The sequence below is a fragment of the Falco peregrinus genome, chromosome 2, assembly GCF_023634155.1.
Source record: "Falco peregrinus isolate bFalPer1 chromosome 2, bFalPer1.pri, whole genome shotgun sequence".
Classification (NCBI taxonomy): domain Eukaryota; kingdom Metazoa; phylum Chordata; class Aves; order Falconiformes; family Falconidae; genus Falco; species Falco peregrinus.
The window spans coordinates 97321651-97335931 of NC_073722.1; the positions used below are offsets into that span (position 1 = coordinate 97321651).

Below are 14281 nucleotides of genomic sequence, written 5' to 3' on the forward strand. Positions count from 1 at the left end.
AAGCGCATTGCTGGCAGCAACACCAGCGCCACAAACTTCCACTGACCTCCTTCGCGCTTCCCTGTGGCACTTGCCTGGGAACACGCATCCCAGACGGGAACAAAGCGGCTCCCAGCCGCGCCTTCTGCTTAGTTTTCCCCTTGGTCTCCGTCAGCTCCGTGTGTGTTTGCACTTACTCCGAGTCATTTCTCAGCTACAGATACGCTTCTACCAGGAAATGGACAAGATTCAAGAGTAAATATTCTTCTGACATGTATCTGGCTCTTGGAAAGGGCAATACGCGACAGACAGGTAATAACACAGCTTTCCTAAGCGCAGGAGCTGCAGGCTCTGGATGCCAACAACTAGCTCTACAACTGTTGCGCACACGTTGATTTTTTTTTTCACCATTCGCTGACAGAACAAGAATATACACACTTGTGTAGGCTTTTCTCTCTTCCTCACATTTGATCTTCAGGTTTGCAGTTCTCCTCACCTCGAGGAACTCCATTTAATGTAGGGAAGCCCGCATGTCCTCAGCTCCATCTCTAGAGGGCTCAGCATAGTCTGGAGCTGCAGGGGAATGATGGACCCAAGGCCAGCACGCGCTGCAGTCATGCACGCCGGAGTCTGCAGCTCACGCACCCTCAAGCTGTGGATCGCTGTTGCGTACACATCCTTGTTCTTCCACCTGCAAGGGCAGAGATCCAGGACAAAAAGGAGAGCGCGTAAGAGCCCTCGTGCCCTGCCCCAGCCGCAATGAGGAGAGCGCGGAACCGCATTGCGCAGCCGCCGGCCGGGCTGGCCCGGGGGCAGGGCTGAAGCACCGCCAGGAGCAGTGGGGCGGGGCCGAGTGCGTCGGCGGGGCGGAGCCTGGCCGTGGAAGGGAAGGGGGCGGGTCCCGGCCGGGAAAGGGGGTGGGGCCTGGCCGCGTGCCACCGCCCGTTGCCACGGCGCTGGGGAGCGCGGGTCGATTGTTGCGTGGATTGTTGGGTTGATTGTTGGGTGCGTTGTTGGGTGGATTGTCGGGTGCGTTGTTGGGCTGGACCCATCCCCGCAGAGCTGGGAGCGCCCGCAGCCAGGAGCGGGGAGCAGCTCTGCCCGTGCTGCGCCGCGCCGGGCCCCTCGCACTGCCGTAGCCGCTTTCCCTGCAGTGCTGAGAGCGCAGCCGTCTCTCCTGAGCTCTCTGCTCACCTACCCACGTCCCTAGCCACCTGCCCACCCACCCACCCACCCCCGTCCCCATCTTCCTTCCCCCCTACACACCCACCTCCCTCACCATCTTCCTCCCTACACACCTGCCCCCCGCCAGGGAGGCCCGGGGCCGAGGCAGCAGGAGGAACCCGGCTCTTCATCCCAGGACACAGCCATGCCCTCGGCCGCCGATAACCAGGCGGCAACGCTGCGGTGCGGTCACTGGTAAGGCATGCAGCGGAGGCTGCCAGGGGTCTCCGGGAGCCATCACTGCACACACATCCATACGTATCCCCTTGACATGCTGCCACGGGCTGGGAGGGGCAGCTCACTAACGAACATGCCCCCTTCATTACAAACGGCTGGCACGTGGTTCTGCAGTGTCAGGGCCTGACAACCTGCTCAGCCTTGACTCAAGTTTCTGACTTGAGCACGTAGGCAGGAACCAAAGTATTTGGTAGAAACAAAGACTTGGTTTTCAGCGAGGCACACGTGAACTCCATGGTTCCAAGTTCCGGTTCAGCATCTGGCAGAAGCCGGGATGTTGAAAACAGAACCAAGAGGCACCTCCTGCTTCTCTCTGATGACGCTTCCCTTTTCCCAGCCACACCGGTGTCGGTAATACATTCGCCGACAGCGATGCCAGCTCAGAAGTTACCTCCTGAGTACAAGCAACTAAAGACATTCCCTTTTTTTCCCCAAAGGGACGTGGGACTCCAAGCAGTTTCTGGCAGCATCAGCCCGGCTGGTTTGCAGGCAGCTGTGTACGTGCAGTTGAGATGCTGCTGTTGGACTTTGCTGCTTTGCCGGGCTGTTGCCTGCTCGGGATCTGGCCAAGGAGAAAACTGAACGGCTCTGCTGGTTTTCTCCTTGGTGACATGGGAAGGCACAACAGGTTATAGAACTAATGTTGGTGTTCTGAGTTGTGCTTTAGTCTGGGGAGCATCGTCTAGAAAGGATGCTACCTGCCTGAGGCAGGAACAAGGGCGAAGCTCAGAGTGCCTCAGTTCTTTTTGGATCTTCTCTGTTTGTAAGCCTTGCCTTGTCCTCCAGACAGGAAAATGAGTCTTTTTTTGGGAAGGGGGTGAGCGGGGGAGTGTTGGCTCCAGAGTAAGATGGCTACTGCTATCATTCACTGAGCAAATCTGGCCCAAGAGGGTCTGTTCTGTAGTTTTTCCGAGCAGAGCACTGTTCGACCTCTCATAGCCCGGTTAGTTTCAGGAAGAAACTGTGATCTTCACGGATGAGTTTACTAATTAGTTCATCACCTTGAACCTGGTGATAACTTGTTTATGCTGCAAAATTTGCCTTTCTCATAATGAAACCCACCCCCCTTGATTTTATCTCCATGTAGTGTGAACATTGTGACCTTTGCATGCTATAGGCGCTAATATCCCACCTATGAAGGAACGTGGAGGCCTGGCTGGGCTTGCCTTGCTCTTTAGTTACTCGGTTCTCTAAACCATGAATTCATCAAAAGCTTTCTTAGGATTTTTGTGCTGTGAAAAACTGCTTGCAACTGTGGTCAGTGTTATTTTCTGCAAAGTAACCTCTGTGATGTTTCTCATAGCAACAAGGATATTCCTGCCTCTAATTTCACGATTCATGAAGTCCACTGCAGCAGATTTCTTGCAGCGTGCCAGTACTGCGAGGTTTACATCCCAATTTCGGAAATGAAGAACCATTTTGCATCTGAGCACGTGGAGGTGAGAAACGCATTCCTCCTCTAAAACTGCTGTCCTCTGTGGCAATTAATCTCATGAGGTCTGTTTATTGTAGGTTACCTGCGAGTGTGGGATGAAGATGGAAAAACGACACTTGGAGGACCACAAGGTTGGTGAACATCTATTGATGTTAGGAGATGTTTTGAAGCTACTCGATGGCATTTCCAAGCACCGATTCCAGAGCCTTTCTGTCAGCCAGGAGCCGGACTGCAAATTGTGATTGAGGCACCCTTTTTATCGAGCCCTAAATTCACACCCTCTGAGAGAAGGTGGTTGGAAACTGCCTTCAAGCAGTGGAGCCTGCTCAAGCCTTCATATCCAAGGGTTATCTGCGATAATTGGTGATTTTGTCCTTGTTAGTGATGAGGATGAAAAATGGTGCGCTGTTTCAGAAACACCGAATATGATGAACTCCACTTCTTCCGGTCCTTTCACATGACGCATTTCTGACTGCTGCAGTGGTCATGTGCATTTTAATAAGTCATGATGTCCAACAGACTTTGAAAAGAGTTTGTAAAATCAACAGGGGTTTTTTCAATTTCTGACTCCAGTTGGCTGCCGTCACAGGCAATCTTGTAATCAATGTCAGCCCCTTCCCTTCCTATGGCCCCCCCTTGCAGACAGCTCTGCAAGTGCCACCTAAGTCTGCTTATTGCTGACAAACAAAGGATTTTCAAACGGTGAAGATATGACCAGGTCAAACCCCTGGAAGCACTTCATCCTGCACGTTTGTGCGTAGTGGTTCTAGTTTTGCCTGTAAAGCAAATGATGACGTATTCTTGCAGCATCTGCTATTCTAACAGGGCTTTCATCTCTCTGTAACCCCTCTGGAAGGGCAACTTACCTGTCATTCAGTCGCGGGTGAAGGACATAGGCAAGCAATTCTTGCCGAGTAGTAAGTGAGCTGTAAATCTGTTCCCTCGCAGAACACACACGGAGAAGTTTTTTTAGCAGTGCCCAGTGCAATGGGATCAGGACTGGGTTTTGAGACTGTCCCTGAAAGCTATCTTCAAGAAGCACAGTGGGAAGGAATCTGCTGTCCAAGTATGACAGGTTTTAAAGGAATGTCCTGAGTCTTCGGAGTGCTTCAGCTGGCGTGTTTATGACTACACAGGTTACACAGCCTGCTGGTCTTCACATTTCTCACGTGCTATCTTACTCCAGGCTATCCTTCAGCGTAGCTTTAGATCTGGCTAAAGAAAGAATGGACCGCTCAGCTCTTCAGCAAACGGGGAACCTCCCTCCACCTTTGCCTCGCTCTTCCATATGTGAAGAATAATCCCTCGTTCTATTTTCCAGGCGTTTGTGTGCCTTCTGCGACTTGTCCTCTGCCCTTACTGCGAAATACAGCTGCCTTTGAGAGCCATGGTTGACCATGAACTTTACTGCAGCACACGGACGGAGGAATGCGAAAACTGCCACCGCTACATACTGGTGCGAGACCTGAAAGAACATCCTCGGGTCTGCGGGCTAGTGGGGGTACAAACCCGAGGAAGTGCACCGTCTGACTTTGAGGATGAGGATGCACATTTGCAAGACCTCCGGCACAGTGGAAGAGAATCAGGAACAGGTAACTGTGCTGGGCCACTGTGGGGAATGCCCAAGGGGCTAGAAAAGCAGATTTATAGCAGCTGTGTAGGGGACACCCCTTAAGGACATTAGCAGAAGCAATGTTTCAGCAGCACAAAGAAATCAGAAGCGAGGTGAGGTGCAGAGATGAGTAATAACCAGCTTCATATGGGACATTTGGCAGCCGATCCAAGCGTAAGGGTTTGTAACTCTTTCTGGGAAAACACTGGGTAATGACAGCTCCAGAGCCACTGGGAGTGGGCTGATTTTCCCGTGGAACAGAACTGCAAAGGTATAAGCCAGCTACACAGAGGACTGCTGAGGTCCCTGGGGTGAGAGCCCAGGCCACTGCCGATTCTTTTGTCTCAAAGTATCGAGCTTCGCAATGAAAGCGGGAGTTGTTTGCTCGCGGCACATTCTGCCTGGGGTTGTGCGGCAGCTGCGCTCCTCCTCGGTTAAGCAGCAGGGTAGGTAAGATCTGGATGTGGGGTCACGTCTGTAGCACTGCGCATCTCTGCAGTGACGTCCCGGACATCACTGAGACTATTATCAGCGGGGCAGACATGAAGCATCAGCTGGTTGTGGAAGGAGAAATGGTGCTAAAGGATTTATTGGAGGCAGTCGTGGGCTTTTTTAGCAGACCGCTGGCTCTATCTTGGACCCCAAAACACTACTCTCACGCTGGATGGCGTGGATTTGCTGATGTGGAATGAATTCAGCAAGTGTGACTAGAGTAACTGTTGCCTTAACGTGTGCTCAGGTTGCCGTCCTGTGACACAGAACAGCAGCCTGTTGCGTAGGGATCCAACTGCGCCAGACTTCTCTCTGGTAGGGGATGTAACTCTGCTTTGCTTTGCAGATGACGAGCCCGTCACCCTGCCGTGTCAAAGTTGTGGCTTGCGGTACCCTATCTATGAGCGGATGGATCACGAGGTTTAGTATTTTCTTGTATTACCTACTGACAAATAATGATTTTGAAAGCTCTAGTAACGCAAACTAAACTAAAGGCCCTGGAGTTGCGCAACAGAAATGTTTGCCTTGCACATCCGAGTGATGTTAAAACCAGCATGTGTGGCTCACAGCTCAGGTGGGAGAGGAGCAGAGGCGTGTAACCTGTGTAGGTAAGAGGGGAAGGAGGCAACGCAGGCTGTCCATCTAGGAGATGGAGGAATGTCTCGCAGGGTAGATGTGAAGAGAGAGAGAGAGAGAAAGGTTAAGGACGTGAATCTATCGGGAGCTCAGGCTAAGCGAGGAGCGGTGGGTTTATGAAGTGCTGAGTGCCGCACAGCGCTCAGCAGGGGATTCAGATGCTTCTCGATATTGCTGCCTGGTATTTCTGCTATGGAGAGAACACCAGGTCTTGGTGCTGCTGAAGCTGTTACTGCTGTTCAAGAACACTGGACAGGTACCAACTAGACCGCTTGGTGCTTTAATGCTTCCGTACACCTAAAGAGCAGAGTCGGGGAGGGGGGTGCCCACGGAAGAGGCAGTCCTCTGGGCTTCGCTGCTAGGACAGAGAAGCTAGGAAAACGCTGCGCTCGCTCATTTTCTCTTTCACGGCTCTTTTGCATTCTTACAGTCCTAACTAGTGACGTTGTGTTTTGCTGGTTGGTTCTTCTGGGCCTTTCCTGTCCTAGGTGATAGTAAAGTCAGTATGAATAGAAATGAGATCTGACAAAATTTCATAGCTTACCACGTGTTAAATGGTCGTGCTGACAGGAAGGACAAGTCCCATCCACCTCCTATGGCAGCTGGCTGGTGGAAGACGACTTTATCTCACAAAGATAACAGATGCTTTCCTTTCTAGTTCCTATTTTTGTTTTGTGGGTCTCTGCCGTCTCCTTTTGTTATTCCTCGATGCAATTAACCGGCAGGAAAACATGACGTTATAACAAGGATAGCCAAGAGGGGCACTTCTGTGGGCAGCATGACTTGGAAATCACTGTTAAACTGATTTTTGTCTTTGCATTTGGTTTTTAAGATGCCACTCATAGCAGGCCAATATCAGGAACCTGATCAGAGCTACCCTGACAGGACTCTAGGGCTGCTTTCCCCATGCTTGGCACTGGCTTTCCAGGGTCATGTGTAGGTGTGAGAGGCACAAGCATGAACAGGAGCAGGTAGGGTTGTTGGCTGGCTGGCGGCAAGACCCCAGCTACGGGGTGGTTCTGTTCAGCAGGACCGGCTCATGCTGCCAGGTCCAGTTTTGCTCAGGTCCTGTGATAGCCAGTCATTCTTCCTAAGCTCTGGGTAAGAGCAAATGCACGTGTCAGCAAACGATACCTCCCTCTTCCGAACAAACAGTTCCCTACTAACCTTCACCTTGCTGAGGGGGGATGCTCTGCAGTGCTTTTATGGGGATAAGTCTGAATAAACTGTCATGGAAACAGACAGACATCTGTTTTGCTTTAGCTCGTCTGTGTGCTGCGCCCAGCAGCTGAGGACTCCATGCCTCCTAAAGCCAAGAGGCAGAGACAAGAATCAGCAGAGCCACCCTGGACACGAAGCAAGTGCCAAGGTATGGGCAAAACACAGACTGACACACGCACGGTTTTCCTTTACGTTGCAGGAACACTGGGCGTGTTCCAAGCTCAGTAGATGTTGTTACCCTGTTTGGTCTCCAAAATTTACAAATCTTCGATCCTCCACCATTTTATGCAAGAAAGATGAAATCCTTAGAACTCAGTATCCTCAAAGATCTTGGTTGCAAAGCTGTATGCTGCTGGAATGGCAGTTGGCTCTACTTTTGTTACCTGAATGGTCTTGAATCTCTCCGGCTGCATTGACTGTTTCTGTGAAGCGCTGTGTTTGTGTCATCTGAGGAGATGTTTCTCCTTGGCGCACAGGTCGCTGCATGAAGAAGGAGCCTGGACCTCCTGCAGAAGAGGCCCAGCTGCCGAGGAGACCAAGGAAAACGGCAACCGGCAGGAATGCACAGCTGCCCGCTCCCACCTCACGAGGGAAGGCCAGGAAGAAGGCGGCCGGCAAGAGGGGCAGAGCGAGGAAGAGAGGGGCCTGTGAACGTGCAGGTGCGTCACCATCCCCTCAGAGGCCTGCCAAGTGCTCCCGCTCGGAACCCTTCACGTCCGGCCCATCGAGATATTCTCCGAGCCAGCCAAGGTAACACCTCTGCCTTCCGTTCCAGGCAGCCGCGCCGGGGCTGCCCCAAAGGGTGAGGGGCCGGCGGCGCTGCAGGAACAAGTTTTGTTCTGCTGGGAGCAGGGGCGCAGCCTCAGCCTGGCGCACTCGCGTCTTCAGGTGGCAGCAACCCAGCAGCAGCGGCAGTGACAAATGCATTTCAGTCCTCTGCCTTGTCCCCTTGCGCTGCAAACCTGGGTGCCCTCATGTGTGCTTGCAGCTGAAAGGGTGTCACTCCATGTAACGCGGCTGGTGCTTATCCGCGTGTCAAACAGCAAAGGTAGACTTTTATAGCCAAGTAGAATGGGCAAAAGGGTCCCTGGGAGACAGTGTCGCAGAGCGCCTTGGTCCCTGTCCAAGGCAGTGCCCTCACCTGAGCTTTCCTCTCTGCTCTTTGAGTACAATCTGGTGGTTCTGCTCCAAAAGAAGTGGGTCAGGGCTCAGGAGAAGCTTCCTCCCAGCCCCCGCAAAGTCTCCCTGGTGTGAAGGACCTGTGCTCAGTTAGCAGTGAGAGCGCTGACGTGGGTGGGCTGGCTTCCTCTGAAAGCATCCCTCTCCATCCTTGACAGCACCAGCAGCGAAGGAGAAAGCAGCCTCAGGACACAGCACACGGGCTGCTCCATGCAGCTGCAGGCGCCGGATCCAGAGGTGAGGCAGCCAGTGCAGAGCAGAGCAGAGCGCGTGGCGTCGCTCCCGTGTCGGGTGCGCTGCAGGACGCCTCCGTTGCGGAGCGCTTGGTGGGCAGCGCTGGGCTCTGCTGGTGCACGGGCGGCATGAAGCGCTGAGGGCTGACGTGCTGTGGGCTCGCTGCACGCTGGGCTCATCCTGAGCGGGGCTTGCTGGGAGGAGAGGGCAGCGCCTGCCCTGCTCCTCCTCACGGCGCTTTGTTCAGGGGCGTGAGCTGATGTTATAGCCCTTCCTGCACGAGCGAGGCTCTTATCAGTGGCTTCCACTCAGGGACTCTTTGCAAACAGCATTTTCACTTGTTCTTTTTCCCTTTCCCTTTAGCTGATGACCAGGAGCCAGGCAGCTTCGCAGCCACAGGGGAGCGGACCCAGCAACTGATAAAGCCACGTTCGGCCCTCTGCGGACTAATTCCATGCAGTAGAAGTCATTTCTTTTAGCATAAGAAAATTACTATGTTGCCATGTCATTGAATTTCTACAGATATTGTCATTTACAAATAAATTATTTATTTTTGCACAGGAGAATTCCTATATTGCCACGTCACTGAGTTTCTACAAATTTAGATAGGTATAGGCAGTTATAGTTACAGCTGGCTATAGGCATAGGCGGCTACAGGCAGTGATCACGATATATACAGGTACTTTTAGGGTGTTCAAGTATACTACAGGTTTTCACTCCTATGATCTATACCAGTAGCACCCCACGCTAGCGGCCCCCACCGTGACCTTGAAACCCCCCTGGGCTGTGTTTCTGTGCCGGCTCTTTGAATACTCCCTGACGCAGTGTTTCTGACCCCCTGAGATTTGAGCCCCTTGTGCCAGTCAGTCTCGAGCGGAGTGAGGCCCCCCCGGAGCCGTGTGCCGCAGAGGGGTGTCTGGAGCTCCCCACCTGCAGGAGGCCAGGCTCCTTGGCTGGCGGCTGGAGCATGCCCGAGGTGCAGCGGGATGCGGGATGGAGGCCAGTGGGAAGGTGCCGGGCTGGTGCTGGGGCACTGCCACAGCCCTGGCTGCTGAACCCCTCCCTGGAGCCCAGCATCGCATCCCCCCAGGGCCCGGCCCAGCAAAGCCACTGGCGCCTCGTGCGGACGGGGAGTCTGCGCCTCCGCCACACATCCTTGGGGGTCACCTGTGTGCTCAGGACATGGAGAGGGGGGTGGCGGCAGCCGGGGATAAGCTCTGAGCCGGGGCTGCCCTTGGGGACACTTGTTAGTAGTATAGACTCATGTAGTATGCAAAAGTTTACATTCTAAAAAGAGTTAAATGTTTTCTCCAAATACAGTGCAATCCCCAAATGTCATATGGAATATAGTAGGCTAATGTCAGAAAATGACATCTCTGTTCAGTGCACTATCAGCATGAGGTCAAGGGATTCTGAAGGGTCTCGTGTCTTTTACTCTTGAGAAACTCTGACTCGGATGTATAGGATGAAATTCAGCCCAATTAATGAATGGACTCCCTCTTCTGATAGGTTTCACGTTGATTTTCCCTGACTAACCAGGCTAAGAAAAGACCAGTTGGGAAGTATAAGTCAGAGGATGTTATCAGCTCCTTCTGGAGTGAAACCCAATCAGGATGTTAGCAGAGCGAAGTAAGAATCCCCAAGAGACAGAAAAGTGCTTTATTGCCTTCAGAGCACGTTCTGACTCATTGTTAATTGACAGGAGCCAAGTTAGACAAGGCAGGAACACAGCGATGGCAATACACAGAGCCATAGGTTTGCAGTGTAGATTCTGCACTGACGGCGTGAGCTGGGGCGTAAAACGCATGCTAAATTGTCCAACAAGAACCCCAAAGCACGGGGGATCCCAACACCCTCCCCAGAGCTTCTTGCTGTGCTCGGGACGGTGTAGGTGGCCCATGCCCACATCTGCGCACTATCCAGCATCTCTGCTCTGAAAACAACAGGGCTGATCTCTGCTTTTACCAGCCCCTTCCCAGGGAGTTCCCGCACAGTCAGGAGTGCAGCCTGTAGCTCTCCCAGTCACTGGAAGAACCTGAAGTATCTCTTTCCAATTTTACATGCTGTGTCTTTGACGATTAAACCTCGTGGCTCAGCCTAAATCCAGTTGCTGAGTAGCTGAGTAGACATCTAGAATATAGACATCTTTGCTATGGCCTTCTTCCCAGTTTCAGTCTGGCAAAAACACTTATTTTCACATTTAGCAGAATGGCCCAGACCTCCTACTATTTTATTTATTTATATTTGGCCCTGAAAGGGTTGGGCTCAAATCCAGGAAGGTAGTTAGGATCTTGATTTCAGCAGCGTATAGATTCTTTATATATTTATAAATGGTGCTTTTGTTCTCTTTCAAGGTCGTCCTGAAATTGCTGATACGTTAATACCTGTGTATATTCTGAAGTCTACCTCATACTCTTCCAAAACGGGTTGGTAACAGATGACAGGTATTTTTGAGGTGCTTATCAGGTTTCTGGTTTTCTGCCCTCAGTGTTGTGCTGTGCCTAGACTCCCAGCACGCAGTAAAGTGTCTGCTTCTAGGGCATTTCTGGCATGTAAAGAACCTGGAGGTACAAAACCACGACAGTCATATAATTAACTGTCATGTGTGTTGTCTTCTGCACCAGTTGCAATTCACTGCTTCCAGTTGGCATGGACTTCCCTGGGTCCCCTTGTGCTGTTTCTGGTTCAGTGGGTCTTGTTTCTGCAAATTCGGGGACATTCCTCTTTCTCTATGTGAGTTTCCATCCTGAGTTCCCCTCAAAATCGCTTCTGCAAAGTGCTTGTTTTTTCTTTCCACCCATTCTTCACAGAGGCTCAGAGGCCTATTTTATTGTCTGCCTTTAGAAGCCTGCGCTCAGGGTTGGCCTTCATATGAGGTCAGGATATTTTGGGAATCTTCCCTGGTATTTAATTGATTTCCTAACCTGTCTCAATGGGCCTATTTCAGGTACGTTCATCTCTCCAAATCTGCAGCTCTTATGAAATTACACAGTATTTCACCCTTCTCATTATAAATAAATGAAATCACGTCTGCTCAAAGAATACATTGCATCATGGCATGAAATACTGATCTCATCCACATTAAACTTATAAAATTAGGACAACTGTGAGGTTTCTGGAAAGATCCTCTGATGAGGGTCTGAACTGGACAGAAGAAGCGTGAGGGTACTTGTGTTTCCTGATCTGCACTAGAAACTGCATAAGATGTCTTACTCAGATACAGGTATTTAACAGCAATCTGAACAGTATTTAGAATAAATAGGGGTCCTCGAGATGCCAAAATGTAGCAGATCGTGGGGTTCTCCTTTTTTTTTTTTTTTCTTTCCTTTCAGGGCAAAATAAAAAAGGCATAGCCTTGAAGGACACCTGGTGTTACTACGGACCAGTCCTTAACCTCACTGACCCTTATTTTTCTGTCTTTACTTCACCTCACAGCCTCAGCTTGCCATAGCTGACCGCTTTATGACCTCTTGTCATTGTAGGCCTTCTCTCTTCATGTTTTGCTACTAGCTCTGTGAGGCTTTTCTTGCAATGTGTCACTGCTGCTTTTTCTTCTTTTTCCCTTTTTGATTTTTTTCTTCCTCTCTTTCTGCAAATGCTTTTGATTTTGATTCTGGTTACTTGTATCCTGACACCATGTAGAGGTTGCAGAGATCATGGATGTCAAACGAGCCAGAAGTTTCTTGTTCTAATGCAGACCCATTATAACCAGCTGGGCCACTGTGAATATAGGAATTTTTAAAAACTTTCCAAAATCTTTGGATTTCCTAATCTATTGTTGGATCAATGAATCATGGTGAGGCCTCAGCATACCGCACAGACTGCTGTGAGGTACTATTACAAAACATTTATCTCACAGGTCCCTGCATTTCATCGCTGATGTTAATTTCACAGTCTGACTCCAGCTTTGTTACCTTATGAGGCCATAAGCAAGGTAGTGCCATCATCATCCTTTTTACTGTTAATGGGATCAGAATCTTCTTTTGAAGGGCCTCTAAACTACTTTAATCTAAAGCAGAAAACATGATTTCATTTTTAAGGTATTATTACTATTAGTAGGTATAAAGCACGGCTTAAAAAGGTTTGAAAATGGTCAATTCCGGTTAATCTTATTCAGGCTAATTTCCTCCAGCTATCCTAATCTAGTCTCCAAACTATTTTTAGTAGTCACGGAGGTCCCATTCATGCCCACTTTCTCGTTAAAAGCTGCTTGATTTTCCTTCTTTTCCTTCCCGCTTTTCCAAAGTCACTTTTGAAAGAAAGGAAAACCGGTTTTCCTTGAGGCAAGACTAGACAGAGGGCAAGGGACATGGAGGCATAACCCACTCTAAGGAAGGCCGTAATAGTAAAACTGCTGCTAATAAATGAGAAGCTCTGACAGGCTTTCCTAGAAGCCCAAGTGTAATCACCGAATTCCCAGCCCACCCCTTCCTCCTTGAGCAGTAAGTGGGTCAGTCCATTTTAAACTGCCTTTTTCAGCTCTGCGAGAGGATTTTTGGTCCCTTCTCAGGTGATTTGGCTGCCCATTTTCTTTCTAGATGCACAGGTTGCTTTGGGTGAGGAAGGCTGCTGGGCTGCTGGTGCTTTTTTATCTTAAAACGCGTAATACGGCGACCACCGACGTGACACGCCGGTCTCGCCTCAGCGCTGAGGGGCCTCCCGGAGGGACCCTCCCTCCCGCCGAGCAGGATGAGAGCTCTGCTCCGATTGGGCACACCTCCTTCTGATCCGGCTGTTCATTGGTGGACAGGGAAGCGCCTTTGCGAGAGCTCTGCGGCAATTGGTTCTTTACGGTGCCAGCTCTCCCGCCGTCAGCCCAGCCGTGAGGAGAGCAGGCTCTGGGCTGATGTGGGGCCCGGCGCGTGGCAGCCAATCAGGCGCGCCGGCGTCGTGGCCGCCGTGCGCCGCGCGGGATCCGTCCGCCGCGCGGGGCCGCCCGGTCCCAGGCCGCCTGAGGGGCGGCGGCGGCGGCGGCGGGGCGGGCTGGGCTGGGCGGTGGCCCCTCAGCCACGGCGCGGCGGGGAGCGGCGGAGCGGGGAATGCCTCGGGCCGCGGGTTGCGGGGCACGAAAGTGAGGTAAAAATGGGAGATTTCAGGTTTGTTTCCAGTAGCCACAGGGAGTGCGTCAACGCCCGGCCGTGGCAGCTTCACCTGGAAGTCATGTCGGGTGTAATTCTGGGAGACCTGTAGAAAACCTGATGCAAAGCTCACCTTTACCCCCCAGAGCAGGACAGACTGGGGGTAAGTTGATGTGGAGGGCTAGGGGCTGCCCTCGAGATCCCTAGCAGAGGGCTGTACTGACACTGATGTGTGCCGCAATACCTTGTATCCGAAGCCAGTACGTATATCCGCATCGGTTAGCAGTCTTGCTACTGTAATAAATGTCTTGACATCCCAAAGGGCAAAAAAATGTGTTTTCCATAGGCATGCAGAGAGATGGAGTTTCTAGGTCGTTTTTCTCTGCCACAGGCTGCGGCTCCCAAGCCCAGATGAAACGGTGGAAGGGCCAGGCCCGGGCCTGGAGCAGGCATCCCGTGTGCCTGCTTTACCTCAGGCCTTGGCAGCCTGTCCGCGCCACAGATTTCACACCTCCACTGACCTCTCCCAGCGCTGCTGCCAAGGCAAGGGAGGCACTTAAAAGCAAATAATGTGGCCTATTTCCATCCCCAGCCTCTCGTGAGTCCTCTGGGCTCTGGAGAGTTACTTGAACATATGCTATACGTACAGTCTTTCTTGAGGCAAGTCACTGCAGGATTGTTCAAGTCAAGTTGCCATGGCCTTCAAATTGAATAAAGTGGCAGTATTGCAGCAGCACAAAAATCGGAATGAAAGTTATAGGTAGTGTACTGCTACTACGACATGTCTTTTACTTTCATATTTACACTGTATGCCTAATTTACCATCTAATTTGTGTTTTTCTAGGCTTCCCTGAATTAGAAGGGAAATCACGACCTTGAAAGTAACATTTACAGAAGCAGTACGTATGCACCGTGACTTGAGCATTGCTATGGAGCACTTTGTTACCACCGCTT

At 51.3% G+C, this 14281-nt stretch overlaps 1 protein-coding gene across 1 annotated transcript; it reads left to right on the forward strand.

Annotated features, from left to right (window-relative positions):
• Positions 1-1674: 1674 nt before the first annotated feature.
• On the forward strand, positions 1675-8381 carry LOC101912837 (uncharacterized). The gene is made up of 8 exons (XM_055795079.1): positions 1675-1791; positions 2703-2879; positions 2953-3113; positions 4172-4467; positions 5326-5399; positions 6879-6984; positions 7313-7586; positions 8174-8381. Exons 1-8 carry the CDS (start codon positions 1675-1677, stop codon positions 8379-8381), a joined length of 1413 nt encoding a protein of 470 aa, XP_055651054.1.
• The last annotated feature ends 5900 nt before the right edge of the window (positions 8382-14281 follow it).

What these genes read in the sequence shown, in the direction of transcription:
- LOC101912837 (XM_055795079.1), top strand. Translation starts at nt 1,675, where the DNA reads ATGGTTCCAAGTTCCGGTTCAGCATCTGGCAGAAGCCGGGATGTTGAA. An exon ending in ATGAGCGGATGGATCACGAG is followed by an intron (nt 5,400 to 6,878) that starts GTTTAGTATTTT and finishes GTTTTGCTTTAG; the next exon opens with CTCGTCTGTGTGCTGCGCCC. An exon ending in GACACGAAGCAAGTGCCAAG is followed by an intron (nt 6,985 to 7,312) that starts GTATGGGCAAAA and finishes CTTGGCGCACAG; the next exon opens with GTCGCTGCATGAAGAAGGAG.